Source organism: Centruroides vittatus, unplaced genomic scaffold (assembly GCF_030686945.1).
Source record: "Centruroides vittatus isolate TY-2023 unplaced genomic scaffold, ASM3068694v2 scaffold_435, whole genome shotgun sequence".
NCBI classification, from domain to species: domain Eukaryota; kingdom Metazoa; phylum Arthropoda; class Arachnida; order Scorpiones; family Buthidae; genus Centruroides; species Centruroides vittatus.
Genome location: NW_027122708.1, coordinates 5,546,130 through 5,568,073, shown reverse-complemented (window position 1 = coordinate 5,568,073; position 21,944 = coordinate 5,546,130). Strand labels below are relative to the sequence as shown.

At 32.0% G+C, this 21,944-nt stretch overlaps 1 protein-coding gene across 2 annotated transcripts in view; it reads left to right on the top strand.

The window, feature by feature from the left end:
• LOC136989056 (bifunctional purine biosynthesis protein ATIC) overlaps positions 1-17,204 on the top strand; it is a 45,168-nt gene extending 27,964 nt beyond the window's left edge. For both annotated transcript variants that reach the window (XM_067287145.1, XM_067287146.1), the window contains 7 exons: positions 980-1,114; positions 1,185-1,277; positions 2,564-2,637; positions 5,532-5,640; positions 5,720-5,779; positions 5,856-5,951; positions 16,994-17,204. In XM_067287145.1, coding sequence (XP_067143246.1) covers positions 980-1,114; positions 1,185-1,277; positions 2,564-2,637; positions 5,532-5,640; positions 5,720-5,779; positions 5,856-5,951; positions 16,994-17,113 — 687 coding nt within the window. In that variant the 3' untranslated portion in view covers positions 17,114-17,204. The remainder of the gene's footprint in view (positions 1-979; positions 1,115-1,184; positions 1,278-2,563; positions 2,638-5,531; positions 5,641-5,719; positions 5,780-5,855; positions 5,952-16,993) is intronic.
• Positions 17,205-21,944: the final 4,740 nt, after the last annotated feature.

The following is a 21,944-nucleotide window of genomic DNA, read 5'->3' as shown; positions in this document are numbered from 1 at the left end:
AAATATAATTGATAGTTTTTTTACATTCAACATATATTATCAAATAATTATCTGTAAATATGGATCTAACAATCTTTTTTGATGTTGCTAAACATCAAACAGCTTAAATACACTATTATTTCCAACCAATGAAATGAATTTATTAATTCATTTGATGCCTTAATTTCAAATCAAAAATACATTTATAAATAAAGATGATATATACAAAACTGAGCAAGATAATTTAGAATCTGAGATGTTAATTAATTAAGAGCTCAACAACGATTTCTCATCAAAATATATTAATCAAATGTTAAAAGTCTTATTTTATTTATTTATTTTTTCAATAAATTGTTACTACAATTTTACCGTAAAGCCACAAGGAAAGTAAGCAAATTTTAACATATGATTTTACTTTGATTATAATTTTGTAAGTCACATAAATTATTAAATAAAATTTTTAATTAATTATATTATAAAATGATTTTGTACTAAATTTATCTATGTATATATTTTTGTGTCTGACAGCTGAAAATTTTGAAATTTACACTATTATTTACACGTAGATCATTTTAACTATGAACCTAGAAAAATCTTACTGTTTTTAATATTGATTAATTTTAAATTTATTCTCAGTCACTTTCCTATTAATAATTAAATGATAAATTTAATCAGATACTTATTGTCTCAAACTTTAGACTTGAATTGTCAATAAGATTGGCTTGGCTTGATGGCAAATTGATTTCATTATACTTTGGATATTTAATATGTATGCTGCTATTAATACATATGTAGAGAAATTATATAAAAAAGATACAACATGATTACATTATTAAAGTGATCCAATACAGTGAATCAATTTTAACTGCTTCTATACTTTAGATTATTTTACTATAACGTATGAATTTGTATTCAGAGAGCTCAGCAAATCCAAATAAAGCAACTGTAGAATTTTGTTACCAAATATAATATCCATTTTATAAAACTAATTTCGTTTCAGATGGATCTTGCTTATGAACCTGCAGTTATGGAATCTAAAGTGTTATTTGGATTGACATTGGAACAGAAGAGAAATGATGCTTTGATCAACAAAGATTTGTTTGACACTAAAAATATAGTTTCAGAGAATAAAAATGTATTATATTTTAAAATTTTATAAAACATTATCTGAAACAATTTTATATTTTTAATTCAAATATTTTTAGTTACCCAAAGAAGCTCTGCGAGATTTAATTGTTGCTACAACGGCTGTAAAATACACTCAGTCCAATTCCGTGTGCTATGCAAAAGACGGTCAGGTATTTCAATATTTATTTATAACTAGATTTTTTGATAAATTATCAAAACTTTAGAATTTATTTTTAATTTCTACTTATTGCAGAATAACAAAACCAAATTTTTTTAAATACTAATCAAGAAATACCTTCTTCAAAATGAGTTTATGAGTATTAAATTATACTACAGATATTTTTAATTCATCAAAAAACAGACATCAATTGCTAATGAGCATGTATTTTTGTATGCTTTTATTTAAATCTTCTTACTAATTCTGTAATTGCATCTTTATTTAATATTGATGTGTTTTGGATTACCTAAAAAAAATTCTTAATATAAGAAGAGATGTAATCCTCACTTTTATGATATAACTAGCTGTTACTCGTGACTTTGCCTGCACAGATTTTGCAAGCAAACACCATTTATATTCAGTATTTCAACAACCATAGTAATTGTTATGTAACACCTACCACTGAGAATGATGAGAATTGCTGAGAATCAAATGAACTGTTTCCAATTTGATCAATTTTCTGGAATGTTTACAATCGTTCTATAATTGAACCAATATGCAATAACAAATTTGAATTTAAAACGGTTCGAACATCTTGTTAAAAAATTGAAATATATAAAAATATTTATAAAAATGTCTGAAATGCTATCAATTTAATACACCTAAGTACTCAATGAAGACTAAACTTAGTTGAAAACAAAAATTGCATCTAAAATAGTACAGTAGAAGCCATTCTTCAGATTAAGCCTTAATGCTCTACCTTTCCCCCGCAGGGGAATTTCAAAAAATCCCTTCTTAGTGTGCGTTTTCATGACGTACCCTAACTGTGTACCAAATTTCACCTCTAGGTTCGGCGGTTTGCTCTGGGCAATGATGAATCAGTCAGTCAGTCAGGACAAGTAATTTTACATATTTAGATTTCTGAGGCTTAGTGTCTTAAACTGAGGTTTTATTTAAAAAAATAAACTTTGATTGATATATTAGTATACTGAAATTCCTAACAAAAAAAATCATAATAGATGACTGCTCCACAACTGCTATAATTCTTTACTTACAGAAGAAATGAAAGTCTAAATAAATCTATTATTAGTTTTATAATTTAATAAAATTTCTAAAATTAAAATGACAAAACTTTAACTTATTAAATATATCAATTAACAGATTGCTACCAGATTAGGTTTGGCTTAATATTCCCTAAAATTTTGAAAGTTACATTACATTTATTACAAAATATGAATTTTTATGGCTAATATCTTTGTAATCTTATTGATCCATCTTCATTTATTCTAATGAAATTAGGTAATTGGGACTGGTGCAGGACAACAGTCCAGAATTCATTGTACCAGATTGGCTGGAGACAAAGCAAACAATTGGTAGGTACCATTCAAATAATAATCGGTTTTATTTATTGAAAATTTGGAGAGAGAATTCATTGGGCCTCTTTAATCACTATTAAGATAATTTAGTCACTTTACAAATTTTTCTGTGAACTTATAAAACTATTTTTATTAAAACTTAAAACATGCATATAACAAATCTTCAAAGGTATTTTTAATTGAGAGAAAGGTATTTCTTTCAAAGATATTTTTAATTGTTATGAAAAAATATATCATAATATGTGAGGATTCATTACAAGCAGTTTATTATTATGACTCCAATTGGTTATATATCTGACGATAATATTTGTCAAATGACTATGCATGAGGAACTGTGAAGTTACCTCCATCCTTTTACCCATGTTAACATTTTGCATAATTTTAGCTAATTCTAATTTATTTGGTTAATTATAAACACTCTATATATTAAAATCTGACTTTAGACAACTCTGTAGACAGAACAGTTACAGATAAAATTTAGGCATATTTATCTCAAAATGGAGAAACTATGGACAGAATTTCAAAAACAGTAATTTTCATTGCTAGGAACTATACTGATGCCACTGTTGCAGCAGCAGCAAAGAAACTGTTTCACATGCTTTCTGTTACTCTCAGTCACATATTGCCATCAAGTGACCACATTAACAACATCCAAGTGTAACATATCAGAACTAATGAGACTTACTTTCCTTTCAGTTCACCTTTAGTTCTGATAGTTTTCCCATGTTGAGATAGAGCGATAAAATTTTATAGGCACATTTAGACCAGCAGTTTCTACATACCCGAGATCAAGGAGTGGAAAGAAAAATGTCGATGTCATAAATTTAAAAGGGAAATTACCAGACGTCCCACTTTGACCAGAACTGTTCCTGTTTGACGATGGTCCCTGCGTCCCAGCCAGTTTGTCATTTTGTTCCAGTTATTTGATAAAGTTTTAAAAGTGCCAAATATACAAGTAGTAAAAATAGTGCAGCCTCAGGTAAAATGGCAATTTGGCAACTAAATAATCCCCTCTGTTACAGAATATTTAGATTGGCAACAGTGAGTGTATCTAGATCTAAGTACAGTGTAACCTCACTTAACGAGCACCTTGCACAACGAGTATTTCACATAACGAGCAAAACAAATTGTAAAAATTTGCCTCGCTTAACAAGCGATGTTTCGTATAACGAGTGATGAGGAGAGGGGAAGTCCCAAATTGTGCGCATGCAGCATGCTCCATCAGTCTGTGTTTAGCACTTGTCCGCTAGCATCTTAGTGTCGCTTGCGATTTCATATTTTTTCAAACTTGTGTTCGCACATATTACTTAAACATCAACAACCACAGTCCGTTATATAATAAACACGCCAAATGATATGCCAAATTCTTGGGTCATTAAATTTAATGACTGATTCCAAATTAAATTTTAGAAATGTTTGAATTAAAAATTAACTATTTACAATTATTAAACTTAATACGAAATGGAAACGTAACTGCCTACCTCTAGCCAAATTAATTAATTTCTAATATTTAATTTTAGCCTTTACATAACCCAAGAATTTGGCATATTGTTTGGAGTGTTTATCAAACATATTAGCTGTGATTTTTTTTTTTTTTTTTGTTTCTGCAAATCGAATTCTCATTCCAGGATGGTTCCTTCTGCTCTAGAAGAAAAGATGATGATGATTCACACTCCTTAACAGTGTATATTGTGCAATTTTTTTTGAATAAACGTTATGCATAAAACATTTGAGCATTTTTTCAGTGTGGAACACATTATCGTATTTTACATTAATTTCTATGGGAAAAATCGTTTCACTTAATGAGTGTTTCGCATTATGAATAAGACTCTGGAATGAATTATGCTCGTTAAGTGAGGTTCCACTGTACTTATAAAGTTTGGGGGAAAACATCCAGACAACATTAAAGCATATGGCGTTAGGAATTTAGATGTTTTTTTTTCATCCAGATATTTTTTCACAGAATTTATATCATGTAGCCTATGAGAGATCCAGATATTTTAATTTCATGTTTTATATATTTTGTTTCATTAGAGTTGGCAACATTGAAACTTACACCGGCCACGTCATTGTTGCATGCATCCTATCTTAGTTGAGTTCAAATTGCTAGTCGGCATTTGTGATTTTTTGTACTGTACGTTAAATTAATTTAATGTCCAAAATGCCAAAAAGAAACAGTGTGTTTACTAATGATTGAAAAAAGGATTAGCCATGTTGACAAAGTAAAATATGAACTGTGCTTTTCAGAATTTTCAGTAACTCATGGTGGGTATTTGGACATTAAAAATCACTTGAAATGTGCAAAACATAAGGCAAGCCTAGTAGCAATAGGAACTTCTTCAAATATATTATCATATTTTAAAGGTACCAATTTAATGACAAAGAATTTTTAAAGAAAGTTCACACTAATGATCAATGTTAGTAACTTCAACCTTATTACAAAATATGATTAAGAAGTTGAATTATTAAAAATTGCTTTTAATTCATTGTTGTGTTTTGTTAACAATTTCTTTATTTAGCCTTTTCAACCATAGGTACTTATCCTAGTAGGTTTTATTTTCCGATGTGAGTATTTTCTCAAAATTGTCCCAGTTTGAGAAAAAAAAATTTTATGGTAAGCCTATTGCTATTCAAGTTTTCAATGTTGCATCCTTTCTCCTCTTATGATTATTTTAGAATTTTTATATTTAGTGTAAAAATAGCCTTATTTATTTATGAAAATATTTAGTTGAAATGAGTGTTTGGCTTTGGGACAGTTTTAACTAATGATTCCAACTGAACTTGAGTCTCATGTGCCATTTTTTTTTGTGATAAAACTTGTGATAAAACTTAATACTTAAAACTTAAACTTAATAATATGAGTAAATTGAGATGATATCAAATGTTTGCAGGTGGTTACGTCAACATCCCAAAGTGACAGGAATGGTATTTAAGAAAGGTGTCAAACGAGCAGAAATGTCAAATATCATTGATGTTTTTGTTGCTGGAAGTATTGGAAAGGTAAGTTTTTTGATTTAAGATTCTCTTCTCTTAAAACTGTGTTTTAAATTCCACATTTAATAAAAATCTTATAAAATAGGATATGTCTAGAGAGGCTTTTGAGTCAGCTTTAGAAAATCCACCCTCTCCTCTAACTGAGGTAAAATTTATTAGAAATAATTTAAACTTCATTTTTGTAAAAGTATCATCAGACAGTTGCTTTGTTCAATTAACAGTCAGAAAAAGAACAATGGATTTCTCAATTGTCTGGTGTGGCCTTAAGTTCAGATGCGTTTTTTCCATTCCGAGATAATATAGATCGTGCACGCCAAGTATGTATTTATGATAATTTTTTTACTTTTACAGTGTAATTTCCATCAGTAGTTAGTAAGTAAGTAAAATGTAGTTAGTTAGTAGACATTTTAAAGAATATAAATATGTTCTGTTATCAAATTTGGTATAGAACTTGGAACATTTTCAAAGGATTTTCTATTTATAAAAGAGCATTGCTGCTATTAATATCTATATAATGAATAAAATAATAATATGAAAATCATCATAAATCTATGATGATTTTCAAATTAGAGAGATGCTTCTTAAGGGATGTGAATAAAATCAAAAGGTGCCAAATTGATAAGTTTTTTACCCTTCTAATAAAGTTCAAACAAGAATAAACAATTTTTGTAAATCAGATGATTTATTTTGGAAAAAACAAATACAATTACATTATTTTTCAGACTTTATTTTTCCAAGCAATCTCCATTTTTTTGGATACATTTTCCTACCATCATAGCAGCTTGAAAATTCCTTTATGATAGTTTTTTTTGCAATGCTGAAACAGAATTCTGACATGAAACAGTGGAGGACATCAAGAAAACAGCATGTCATTGACCTCACATGTTTTCCTATGCAGCACTGAAAAGATGACAATAAGAGGGTGCTAAATTGAGGCAGGATGTGGAAGAACTTTCCACCCCATTTTCTGAATTTCCTCCATGGTGTAACAAGCAATGTGGGGCCTCACATTGTCATGCTGCAGGATGATCTTCTTCCCAGAACATTTATCACACGATGCACAACAGAGCTTTGTATGTATTGAGCAGCATTAATGGTTTGCCCATGTTCAAGAAATTCCACCAGAATCACCCCATCTGGAGCCCATAATGTTTCCAACTGATGGCATTGTTTTGCCTTCATTTTTCTTGGGGAATTGAGGTGGTGCCATTCCATACTCTGTTGTTTTGTTTTGGGTGCATAATTGAGGAATAGCTTTCATCACCCGTCACAATACTTCATTTCCATATCTCTTAAGAAGTTTTGGAGTGATTGAATTTTGTTGTCATGAGAAAAATCGAGTCAATAAACAGGAAACCCAGTGAGCGCACACTTTCTGATAACCTGATCATCTCCTGAACTGCACTGTGCCCTTATTCCAAGATTTGCTGCGATATCTTCCACAGTTATACATCAGTCTTCCTTAATGATCTCACCCACTTTTTCTTTGTTGCATTTGTTATAGTGGTTGTCTGCAGACTGCCTCCAAGGCTTGTGTTTCCATCTTTAAAATGTTTTACCCATCTTTTAACACTGCTGGTACCCATACACACATTTCCATATGCATGCTGAAATCTCTGGTGGATTTCTGCAGCAGAAATTCCCTCTTTAATGAGAAATTCAATTACAGCATGCTGGTGAAATGAAACATGAGTTGCAGCCATTTTGTATTGGCTGGCTGTAGTCACATGATGGAAGCTAATGACATCACAACTCACTCTGTCTATAGTTTATAGATTATGAGAAACTAAGAACATTGTCATAATTAATAGATTGTGATTTATAAAAAGAAATTGTTGCTCATGACTTTCAATAAGACCTACATATTTACTTAGACATCATTCTTATATTATACTTTCCACTTGGTTAAGTAAAATCAAATTCACACTAGAAAAATTTTTCCATGTATATTTTATGGAATTCAAGTCTGGAGAGTAGTCATCAATCCATACAATGAATATCCTCTCTCTGAAGTATAGATCTACAAAAAATCAAAGCTTTGAGGCCACTTGAAATAAATTACGGAGCAGCATCAGGACTGTTTGGCAACCATTGTGAGGGTCTTATAAATGCAATACCTTTTCTGTAGGAATGCAATTGTAGCCTTTGCTGTATGTGAAGGTGCAGAGACCTGAAGAAATACAAAGTCACCATCTGGAAACTTGGCATTTAACCAGAAGAAAGGATGAAGGATCTTCTTGATTTAGTATTTTGATGATACTTTTGCCCCAGGTTCCATGAAAATGGACTTTATTGCTTCCTTCACTGAAATTCTGGCTCAAATCATAACCCCTCAAGGATGGAGGGGTTATGATTTGGAACAATTTTGGCTCCTATTAATGTAGTAGATCTTCCTCTTGCCTTGGGATTTAGTGAGATAGAACCAAGCTTCATCAGTTATGATAAACTTTTGCCACCTATTTTCTTCAGCAGATGGTAGGATGGCCTAAACTTTTAGTATCTCTTCTGGATGGATGCATTGGAAAGCTCATGGTCTGCAGGTTTCTTGACAAGTTTAAGGCCCATTTTCTTCAGATTATAATTGGCTACTTGTTGACTAACACCAAACCTTTGTCTTATTTCTCATTGAATTGGCGAGTTCTACATACTGGCCTTAGTCTTCAGTCTTTGAAATGTTGCATTTGGTAGGATACAATTTTGATCAGCACTGTTTTGCTTTGATGCTGGTCTGGATGCTCTCTGCTTGTCATTTTTAATGTTTGAAATCTGTCCAATGGAAATACATTATCCTTTTGTCCTTAAATTCTTCTGAACTTGTCTGAAGGTCCACCCCACCCAAGTTCTAAGAGTCCTAATTGTCCCAACTATTTCATCACTTATTCACCATTTTGTCCTAGATAACTGTTCTGACAAATACACTTGCTACCATTCAAACGTCACTTTCAAATCACTTTCATTACTCTACAACATTCACTTAAAAGTGTTCACTTTGATTTTTCGTAGGCCTGTAGTTCATCCAACATTGCTGTACAATAGATCAGGTAGTGTTGTCCATGAAGACAAATTGTTTCACGATGCTGTGGGCAAGGAATCATATTTAGTGTAGGACATTTTGACAAATGCTATTATAAAGTACTGGAGTTACATCCATTTGGCATAATCCAGTCCACATCATATCTGCCCCTTTCCACAATGTTTGTGGCCATTGTAATATTTCTTTTAATCTGTAATCTTAATTGTACTGTACATCTGGTAAGAGAAAGATTAGTATATATTTAGAGTCAGATGAGAGACTGTAAAGACTCATCTATAAATAATACTAGCCCATGATCTAGTGACTGGTCTTTATGGGCATGATATCACTAAAGACACTTTTGAGCTTTGGATAAAGGGATGCATTCTACAAATCTTTGGGAAAAAGTGAACTATGCAAACACATACATTACTGTATCCAAGCTGAACTTTGACCTGCAGTACCACGCCAATTGCATTTTGTTGTCAAGAGTGTTATTGATCTTCTCATTTTTTGAAATCTGACCAGTTTTGTTGTGTTGTTTCACTTTCTGGAGATATCAATGTCTGGCCTTCCACTGTTTCTATCTAGATGATATTACTTCAGGCAAAGTCTTTGAGCCATAAGAAAAGTGATAAAATTGACAACACAGACACAGAGGTGATTAAATATGTTGTGACTGAGAAGACATACACAATTTCTCACTTGCTGTTGCTGATATCATGGAATAGTATTTGAGAGGACATTTTCATTTGTTTTATATGTTATTGTGTATAATAACTAGATGAATTAATTTATTGTGAATGGAAATATCTGTAGTAACAGACATAAATTTGAGCAAATGAACAAAAAAAAAAAATTAAGGCTTTGAACAAATTTTCATGTGTCTAAACAATATTTATAAATGTTAATGTTTTGAATGAAATAAACCAAATACAACTAAATGAAGAGATATAATAAATACTAATATACATTTTGATTATAATCCAAACATGGACTGTTGAAGTGCTCAGTATTTTACTTTGAACACAAACATACTTTTTAGTACCACACTAGCTTTCATTAGACAATTTTTTGAATCCTTGCTCTCTGTTAATATAGTAGTGCCTCGTTATATTGCAAATTTGAATATATCACACTTTGTTTTGGTCCCCCAAATTTTAAAAGCACTTGAATTAATAAATTTTAAATTATCAATTGCCATTGAAGTTTTTTTTTGCAATGAAATATGGTAAATTTTTTCTGGCCCTTTATTGGTTTGATACAAATACAGACTCCCTTCTCACTTCTGTCAGACTTCATCTTTTTGATGTGGGAAAGATCAATGGGCTATTCACAAAAATCTTCTTTTTTATGGGATCCCGCACTCATGATAAATGCTAACTGAATGAAGATATACCATATTTGTACCAAAATGAAGAGAGAATTTTATTTGTACCACTGTCCTTGAAACTACTATTGCAGATGAAACAATAAATTTGTCAAGGTGGACAGATCAATTGTCATTTGTTTCCTTTTGATTTAAAAGTTTTTTATTTATTGATTTTAAGTAATGTCTTCTTATTTGAATTGATATTGTGTCAATTCACATAAAAGTATGAAATTTTGAATTTACCAGGTAATGTTTATGTAAGGAAAATATTTATTTATTTCTGAACGGAAAGTTCTAAAATTTAAAAAAAGTTTCATTTGCTTTTTAGAGAATTTTTACTCTCTGTAATTTTATAAGTTTTGATGTTCTATTATATGTTTTATATTTATTTTTTAAATTTTCAATTTTTGTATTTACGCAATTGATATTTTGTTTTTATATGTCATTGTTAAAGAAACAATAATGCTTAAATGGGCATTCACGGTTATCAATTGATACGATATAATCACGAATAAAATTCATTGTTGAAAAATTAAGCTTATTTTATATGAGAAACACTTGCTGATGAAAGAATACAGGAGAGATTCTATAGCATGTATAATCTGTTTAGTAAAAGCCCAGAATTTTTAGTACTTGGTTATATCATGCTTTTTCTTTGTCTGCTGACAAGTGCAATATAACGAGGGGCTACTGTACTTTAAATCTGTTGCAACAGCTCAATCATACAGAACATCAAGAATGATTAATTTCTCTTTACAGATGCTGAACTGAAATCTACTATAAAGCTATTTCAAGATTTCAGTTTTTGTACCTAATCTATAAAACCCTTCATTGTTGCTCATCAAAATTGCCAAAATAGATTGAGCATCTTCTGAAACTTGTAGCATTCCTTAGCTTCTTTCTTTATGAATATTCAGTTTCTCAACACATGGATGACGTGAAAATAGTCTTGATTCAATGGTTATTCACATATTGAACAAACAAAAATGCAGATACAAATAAAATCTTCATTGCATTCTTTTATACATATAGGGTAGCTTTAAAAAGAACCTGGAATTGGTTTATTACTCAAAAGTATGTGCACAATTGACAAATCAAGCAACATGTCCTTTGGCAACCACTTTTGCCAATGCTGGTATAGCTGCTGAAAACATTCTTGAAAGCAGTCTTGCAACAGCATTTGCAATGCACATGTTGCACTCTGTATAACCTCATACTCATTCTTGAAGTGGCATCAGTCTTTCAACTGGGGAAAGAGGTAGAAATCACATGAGCTCTGCTGTGAGCATTCATGGCACCGTGTGTTGGCAAACACAGTGCACATTCAATCGATCATGTAAGATGGAATGACAACTGCCAACTGAAATTCCTGCTGTCTGACGGTCCTCACAATCTCGGTACAACCAACACTTTCTCCTTAGACATCGACGGACGACCACTTCACAAATCATCAGCAATACTTTCTCATCCCTCATGATAGCGTTTTTGCCAGTCATAAACTTGAGAATGCTTTGTGGCAGATTCAACATAGGTGTCCTGAAGCATCTTCAAGGTCTCAGAGGGTTTTTTCCCCAATAACACAGAAAATTTGTTATTTGCACGTTATTCCACAGACATTTTCGCCAGACTCTGTTTCACGTCGTCTCACTAACACGACCTTCAGTGAATGGTAACTGTCGTCATCTTTGCAGAGAACACAAACTTGTTTGAACACATTTCTCTATTACTGACATGTTTAGGTAAGACATCCAATACATGTTCCCTTTTTCATTGCCTTTAATTGACTAACCCAGCATAGTTCTGGGAACTTTTCAAGCTACCTTGTATATTTGCAGAAGAGTTATGCACATATGTATTATAAAAGGGCTTCTTGTCTCGAAAATTATTGAAACTATCTCAAATACTATAGTAGAGATAACAGAGACTTATCACACTGCTGCTAGGTGACATCAAAATGAAACATCTATCATCAGAATGCAACTCTATTATTGGTATGCATTTCAGTAAATAAGTTTCTCATCAGTCATACATAAAAATATATAGGTACCGTACCTGTTGTAGATTGTAATTAATGTCAATTTCTCTGCAAATTTGTTGCCTTCCTGACTGACTGTGTCTTGGTTTTCCATAGGTTATCTTAAGTTTGAGGAGTCTTTGAATTCTACAACAGAATTGTTGAGGATTTTATTAAACTGAAGAATACAGTATGCATCAAACAGAAAAAATGTCCAAAACAATACAGAGCACAGCAAACTTTATAAATTTATACTTGTGTATCATGATCACTTTATGGATTATTAGTCTACCTTGATAAATGGTATAAGATCTAAGGGTGAACACCATTGCTTTGCCAGTGGAAAAAAAGAAGAGCTTATGGATAAACCATTCTTAATGTTCTTATATTTTTGATTGAGTTTTCTTCTTATACATTCTCTGCTATAACCACTAGATACTGTATGTGGATTTCATATAGAACATCAAACTATATTTTAGTTATTTCATAAATTAACTATTGATGCTTTGTTGTTCATAATTCATTCCATACTTTGTTTTAGTTAACCATTTACTGCATTAAATCTGTCGTTATAAGGGTAGTCTGCAAATAATATTTTACCAAAATTTCACTGAAATATTACTTCTTGATTTAATGGCCCACAACTTGTAGCTATTGACATTTTATCTCTTAGTTTGTCAAACTTTTTAAGCTTTGCTACTACAGTAGTGTGTCGTTATCTGAATCAGTTGGGGACTGGGGGGTTGTTCGGATAACCGATTATGTACGAAAAAATATATTAACCTGTCCGGTGTTGAATTTTTGTCGATTTTAAGCCTAACGAAAATTTTTATAATAATATTCGAGGCTATTGTATCGTTAAAAATTATTTCTTTATCTGGGTTCCTGTAGAAAGATTACACTGATTTCGGCGTTAAACTATTTCTTTTTTATTTCCACTAGCACTTTAGCTGCTAGTGGAAATAAAAAAGCCTGGAAAAAAAGGACTTCAGCTGCTTTAGCAGCATTGAAGTCCTGCCAGACAGCAACCACGCACCCGCAAATGGAATTAGAAATCGTCACGAAGCTTGCGGCGGTGAAGCAAGTATCTAGTGCACCTAAGCATTACGTGAACCAAAAAGTAGTAACGCAATTCCTAGCTAGGAATGACTTGAGGCTATTAGTTTCTGACAAGGACAAACGATTCGTTCTGTGCAGGGAGGATGATTTTATCATTAGAGCCAATGAGTTCCTATCGCAATCACAGGTAGTAAATGACGACCCGACACCAACAGTACTGCGAAGAGCAAGAAAAATAATAGCATTACCAGGAGTAGCCTCGACCCTCCCGCAAACGTAGCATGCCCTAGACTATTTTTCCAACCAAAAACGCACAAAACAAACTGGCCATTATGTCCACTGGTAAATAAGAGATCGCATCCTACATATTTCCTAGGAAAGGCGCTCACAAAGTTCTTGCGTGAACTTCTTCCAGAATCACCGTACGTTACCCCATCATCTGTGGATGCCAAGTCCTCCATTGTGTCCAGCACAAGTAGAATGCACCAATGCTCCTACACTCTCTACAAATTGGATGTGGTGTCATTATACCCATCTGTGCCTGTTTTTGAAGCCGAAATGCTTGCCAACGCCTTGATCATCAGAAAAGGATTTAATATACAACAGGTGCTAGACATATGTGACGCCCTAACTTTCATCACCAAGCACAACTATTTCCTTTTCAACAAGAACATCTACTTGCAAAAGCGAGGAGTTCCTATGGGCTCCCCGCTATCGGCAGTCTTGGCTGAGCTCATTATGAGAGAAATCGAGCGTAGAGTTTTCCACTCCCCTCTCGCCATCAGTTATCCGTCACTATATCTGCACTATGTCAACGATATATTAATAATATGGGAGAATACAGAGGAGGAATTTCTCAAATTTGTGCACAACTAACAAGCATATACCCCACGATCAGTTTCACTTGAGAGAAAGAGCAGGATGAATCAATTACGTTCTTGGATTTGTGCATAAAAAAGTCGGTTAAGGAGCCACAGTTTACAGTTCATCACAAGTCTAACGAGTTACCGTCTATCATCCCAGCAGATGCTTTCCAACCATCGCGATATATCAATGCTGCCATTGCTGCACTTGTTAGAAGGGCGCTATTGCTTCCGTCGACGCAGATAGCAATAAAAAGTGAATTAGACATCGTCAGAGTGGTGGTATCTCGTGCAGGATTCACGCGTGGCAAATATGAGCATGTACTCCGCAGGGTAAAGGAGTCCCTATTCCCACGTGTGGTACGTGGGAATAGGGACTCCTACGTACTGCATAAAAAAGAAAAAACATCCGTGATCCAGATCTCGTTGCCGTATCTTGGACCACCCTCTATACGCATCAGTCGTATCTTTCGGCGGTACAACTACAATCTACCTATAACCCCTCTACCAAACCTACGTAGGTGCATCTGTAATGATCGTGACAAGCTAACCACTTTAGAAAAATCAGGAGTTTACGCAATACACCTAGAAAATCCGGAAACGGGAGCTACCACAAGATACATAGGAGCAACAACAAGAATGCTTACCTCCTGCCTCGCAGAGCTTCAGGATGATGTAGCCAAAGGGAAATATACTACAGAGCTCGCTAAAAAAGTTCGAGCAAGGCTACAATCCCCTGTGGTCCAGAACGGAAATAATAAAATGTTGCAACAATCGAAGGCTTGTGTTCGTCTGGGAAGCGCTACTCACAGCTACTACGGAAGCATGCAATGTCCCCACCCTAGATCTACCTGGGGTGTGGATAGCATTGTATCGACGTTTAATCAACGAAACGCATCTAACATCGCATCACCATCGTGGTATCAATTCCACGCATGCGCCGCTCGCACCGTAGACGTAAGATTCCGAACACGTCAACATCTTTTTCTTGGCACGTTCTCAACGGAATTACCAGATGCCAGTTTTAAATTCAAATAATTCTGTTCTCCTTAGAACATTTCTGCACGTTTGTTTTTTAAAATCGTTCTTTTTCACCTGAAGACGACGATTATAAACTCGTCGAAAGTGCTAGTGGAAATAAAAAAGAAATAGTTTAATGCCGAAATCAGTGTAATCTTTCTACAGGAACCCAGTTAAATACTTGGTGTGAGTTTTTAACTTAATTTTATTTCTTTATTTTGTACAAACAAAATAAATATATTGAAAAATATAAAAACAAAAATTATACTTTAGAAGTAAATCTAGTATCAAAAAAGTTTGATTCATCACAACATAGTCCGACTGGAAAGCGTTCGGATAACTGGTGTTCAGATAAACAACTCTCTACTGTATTCTACATTTTAATTGATGGTAACTTTGTGCTTGAAAATTATTAGAATGAAGATTTTAAACAAACCTAAAATCTTTCAAATGGAAGTAATTGAGGTACATTTAGAAGAACAGAAATACAGTAGAGCATCGATTATTTGAATATTGATCAACTGAAAGCTTTCCAATTGGCAAATTCAAATTTCTGCTAGTGCTGTGGTGCTGCAGCACTTTCCCCTCCCTGCCAACTAAACTGTAGGCCTACTTTAATGTACTACTTTATGTAAAGTATGTAAGGTATGTATTTATAAGATGTGTGATACAAAATATATACAGAACAGTTTTGTGTTTAATTATATTTTTTCGTAAATGATCAGTTATCCAAACAACCCCAGTCCCGAATTGTTTCGGATAATTGATGCTCTATTGTAATGCTCCTTTTTCCCAACTCTGCAATCAAAGCTTTAGTGCAATGGGATATAGCACCATCAAACCAAAAAGTTTATTGTCCCAATTCATGATTATCATCAATTTATCAATTATTAAAGAAAGTCTTATGTATACATATACATTTTTTAGACGATATTTTCTTCCTCAAAATTGTTCCTAATAGCCAATATGGCTTACAGTAACCTGCTTTACTGATGGCAATCCTAACATAAAATGCAATGCAAAAAGTTATCACAGTAGTAGCAAATTTACCAAACATGTACCAGCAATCGGCCAATTTATCCATTTGACTATTTTAAGAATAGTAATATTTATTTACTGTTCTTAAAATAGCTCAAAAATATATCTGGAAATCAATTTGTCAGTGATGTAACTGCCTACTTACAATCTCAGAAATAAATAAATTTTCTTCTAGAATACCATAATTATTAAAAACAGTTGGCCCACAACAGATGTGTTGCCAGTTAGATTACCTGAAAGTGAATGGATGGAGGACCAGAACTATTAATTAATTTAGATATAACCATATTAGTCACTCTCAGTGCAATCTGGAAATGATTGTGGCCATAACCCTCGATGTCTCTTGGCTAACTTACACTCTAACCCTGGAAGATTGTTTGGCGATACAAATAAATTGGGCTATTGATTCAATTATCAAAGTTTGCTATTTTTGTATAAAATGTAATCATAATCCTCAGCTATTTTTTTTTATTTTCTTTATCAAAGTTTTTTAATAGACAACTACTACCTAAATTTCTTTTGCACCAATTCAATTTTTAATTCTTTGAGCACATCCATAGACCATGCTTTGGCTAATATTAAATGGCTTGAGCTGTTTCAAAGCTTTATTCAGAAATGTCTACATAGAATCTGTCCAATAGCAAATCACAATTTTTCTGTTATCCCACTGTTTTAAGTCATTTAATAATTATTTCAGCTAAAAGTTTAAAATAAAGTGTTACATTAAAATTAATAACAATGGTAAAAATTATTTACCAAAGATTTTGAAATTTGACTCACTAAATTGGTTTATTTAAATTCTTGGACAACTCTTTAGGTGTGGTACAAAAATTGAATGCATATATTGCTCAGCACCACATATAATTCAAGAAAATCTCTCTGAAACTGGAAGAATATACAGTTTTGGTGCAGTTAATTAATATAAATAAATATTTATATTATTTTCAAAAATAAAACTAATTCACAATTCTATTTTTCAGAGCGGAGTACAATATATCATCAGTCCTGGCGGATCTACTAATGACGAAGCAGTTATCGCAGCGTGCAACGAATACGGAATCATTCTGTTTCACTCAAAACTGCGTTTGTTCCATCATTAATCCTTTTATTGATTAAATAAATAAATTCACTCGTTTTCAAAAAATGTTAATCTGTATCCAAACAAATAAAATTGTCACTTCCTTAAGAATATCTAACTTTTAATAATCTGCATTATTGTAATTAAAGTTGTAAAACACTTTTTAAAGCAGAGAATCAAAATATCTTCTATATCTATTAGAACTTACAGCTATTAAATATTTAATTGTATTTTGTAGTTGGAATAGGTTCAGCCCTAAATCTTTAAAACATATTGTCTTTGTATAGCAAATTCTGAGCAGTCAATGATGCATCTAATATTTTCAAAGACCCAGTTTTTTTTTAACCGTCTTCTTCTGTGGCCATTATATATGTTTTCTGAAGAAAACAATTAAATCAGTCCTAAAATATCCTTACAATGTAGATTCACTGATTCCAAATCAGAAACTTCGATCTTTATTAAAAAATCCTGATTTTAGTTTCATCGAGATCAACATAAACTGATATTTTCTCAGTTGAAATTTATCTGTAATTATTCCAGTTGTATTAATATACTGTAACAGTTTGGTAAATACAACTATAATCCACTATAAAATGATAATTATTAGTTGTAATATTCTGTTCTATCTCTTTTATCAAGATCAAACATTAAAAACTTTTTTCCTAGACTCACTATTGTTTGGATGTAACTAGCATTTTTTTTTTTTAATTTTATATTTCTTCAAATGTGGTAAAACCTCTGCCAAAACTATTAGACCACCCTTCACAAAAATATTGATTTTGTAGTTTTGATTGCATATAACTATTTTCAGTTACATTTTACAACTTTCCTTTATTTTTTCTCAAAATCTGATATTTATTTAACAGAAAAAAATTAACACAATAGAATTTTAATGTGTTTTAACATTAGAAAAAAATGAAATAATTTTCATGTGTGAGTAAAACATTATATTGGCAAAATTCCTGTACAAAAGTATTAGACCATATGAAGTATACCCAAAAATATTTCACAATAAGACTTGATAAATACAATTCACAATAAATCTGAAATGCTCTAATATGTTTGGAAGCACTAATGAATCCAGAAGTAAACCATTTAACCACATAAACTGTAAATATACAACAGCATCAGGGGTTGTAATAAGGAGCTGGAAATTGTTTTATTAACATAAAAACACAAACATAATAAAAATCTTCTTTACTTTCCACGTCCAATCACCAGGAACAAACTATCTGTTTGTCCCTGGTGATTGGAAGAGGAATTTAAATTGGCTATGAAATTACACCAAATGAGTAAATATCTTGCAGATCAAATTGCGGCTTTAATTAAAGCCATAGGTGGTCGTACAAGATTTTATACAAGTGTGGTCTAATATTTTTGTCTTGCATGTAAATGATTTAATTTTTTTCTAATATTAAAACATCTATTGTGTGAATTTTCTTGTTAAATAAATATCAAATTTTGAGAAAAAAATAAAGGAAATTTGTAAAATGTAACTGACAATAGTTATTGATTTTATAGTTTTGATTGAATATATGTTTGAAGGGTGGTCTTATACTTTGGCAGGGGGTTGTATTATTATACAATGAAGTTTCAGCTGCATTATTTTGCAAATGATGTGCTGGTTCCTAAGTGCTTATTTTGCCTGTGGAATGATTAGATGATGATAAAAAACAAAAATAGCTGAACCATTCTATTTTATACTTTATATTTTCTTGAGATTTGTGAAGTAGCAATGATGGTACCCACTCTGGATTGTTGGGATCATTAGATGGTTGACCTATGAAATTAACACAATATAAACAAACATTCTAATTTTAATAAATACAATTAATAAAAAATTAGTTTCACAAATGATGTTAGATAGCTGCTATACAAATTTTGGATTGGCATTTTGCTAAAAAAAATTGTAACATAAATCTTGTATTTAAATATTGTATATGCTTTTAGACACGGTCTGTCTGGAAAGTTCACAAACTTTGCAAATAGAAGTTTGCATTTACCTAGAAGCTAGTTGGTTTTGTCGTCTTGGAAGTAGTCCCCTCCTGAGTCTATGTACCAAATTTAGCATTTCTGCCATGAAAAGAACACTTCCTGAAATGCTTTTTTTTTTGGGGATGGTGTGCACTTAATGGCATCAAAAAGTTCAAAATGGCAACATTTGAGAGCAGATTTTAATTTGGGAAACAAAAAAAGCCTGCTGGTGTTTGGTCTGGTGAATTTGGAGGTTGGAGAACAAGCGGTGTAGAGTTCTTGGCAAAAACTCTGTTATCAGCAGTGTTGTGTGGACAGGAACATTGTCATGATGCTCTTCTCTCTATGCAGTCAGTCTTTTCTTCCCCACTGTTTCACAAAGACTCTTAATCACCTCCAGATGGTATTCCTTATTTACTGTCTTCCCTTCTGGAAGAAATTTATCTCTGTCGAATGACACATCAGAATTGAACAAAACAGTGAACAAGACCTCCACATTCCACCAGACTTGTCATGCCTTTTTTGGTTGAGGTAAAGATTTTCCCACCCGCTGTGATTGATGTCTATGGATACGTGTTTTCCACGTTGTATCCATAGACATGGGTCTATAGATACAACATGGTGATATTTTTCATGAAATTTTTATCAGACCATCCCAGTCCCAGAACTCTCTACTCAATTGCACTCACGGAAAGAAAATTGCAAAACACGATTAACGTGTGTTTACACAAACGATCGTAACATAACAACAAATGAAGATAGAACAAACTGCTTTCGACAGATAATACAAAAGACTTGCTGATAGAGAACTATGTAAGTTGCATTCAGATTCAATTATCGGTTGGTGTGTAATTTAAAAAGTTTGCTAACTTTCTGGACAGACCTCATACAATAACAGTGCATCTAAATAGAAGTTATATTAATCAGCACTTTGAAAAGTGATGATGATAAATGCAAAGGATTTGGCTAATGATGTATCAATTCTAAAAGTCTTTTAAAAATAAATCTACTTTAAGATTTGTTCTTTGTGTTTACCTATCTCTGGATATTGAATAGCAGCTATATTAAATCATTTTCTAACTCTTTTATGATTTATGTTTTTACTCAATATTTTGTGAGATGATTATTTAGAAAAACTCTATTTACCTGTAATGAAATGCACTGAGCATATTCTATTCCCAGATGAAGGGTTCCAGTTTTTATGGGAAATTGCATTTACTCAAACCATCTGGCAGGCTTCATATCTTGAGAAAGTAAAACATTCTTATCGTCGAAAGTTTATTCATTCCTAATGTTTCCAAATTTATGTATAGAATATAAATTTGAACTCATTATCTCAAAACAGCATAAACGATATTTCTAGAAGTATTCACACTTGCAACAACAGGAAGTTACTAATACTTCCTATTTCTAAATATTTCTTTTTTGTTCCCAAGACTGCCCAAATCTCACCCACACCTGCCATTATCACAATTACCACTTTATCTCTATTAATGGAAAGGTTAAATTTATTGGCTGTATTCTTATTAAAAGCAAATAATATAACAAAGCACAGGCTAACTTGTTGAGAATATTAACAGTAAATTATATATATTCTCCATGATAGGGATGAATGGGAGAAAATGGAGACATTGAAATGGGGGTAAAAGAATTGAGACAAATTTTAACCTAACAACAGTGCAACATGTCACATTATACATTGTACAGCACATGCCCACTGTTTTGATTTCATCATCCCAAGATGATGAAACTGGTTGCCTCAAAGAGTATTTGAGAAGAAAGGATTACAAGTCCAAATGGTTGAGTAAAAGAGTGATCAGTTTGAGCTGCTGCAAACTACAGCTTTGCAAGAATTCAACAGCAAGCATACGCTCGTATCACTGTGCTAGCAGAGGGATAACTGCACAGGTGTGAAGAAAGGGGCAGGGCCTTTGATGTTATTGAGTGTTCTAGCACACATTTGCTAGTGTTTTGCTCTCAACAAAGCTGTAGTTTTCAGTGGCTCTAAAAAGTCCTATAGAAAATTCTGATCTAACTGTAAGAAAATGTGGTCATCTGGAGAGGTTTTACTGTAATAAGGTTTTATAATTGAAATTAAATTGCTATCTCATTTAATGACAGAAAAAATTTTGATTACTTTATTAGGAGAACATTAGTATAGATTTCTTTAAATAGAATTTTTTATTTTATTTGCAGTATAATAATTTTTATCACAGTAAACTTCAGAGAATCATACTGCAGTAACATCTCTTGTGTAAAGATCAATTTCTCACAATAAAAATTATTAGTTTTGCTGCTTCATATATTTAATTTGTATCAAGTAAAGCAATAAAAATGGATAGGGGATAAATTAAATTAATAATTAGAAAACAAAGCAAAACAATAACTTTTAGTTTGTGTAAAATAAAAGTTAATAGTGTTTTTCAGGACATCACATGAAATATATTTTGTGAAATATAAAAGATAAATGTGTAAATTTTGATTCTTAAATCATATAAAATAATTATGTTCACATTTTTACACAAATAATCTATAATTTGTTTTTTTTTATATATATATTATTTCCCAAAGAGAAGAATAAAAATATGATACACATTTCTTATTGTTATTATAAAACAAAAGAACAGTGATTCTATTAACTGAAAATTTATTTTTATATATAATATATATTTATATATTTTTTTTATCTACATGATTATTTTATATGTCAAACATTTTAATTTCATATACTGTGAATTCAGGCGTATATGTTCTGTTGAATATTCAACTGTAATAAAAATCAAATTGTTCATTTGGTTTGAATGATCAATTTTTAACAAATATTTAAAATTAATTCATTTTGTAAAAAGTAATTTTTCATTTCAACAATGATCAATGAA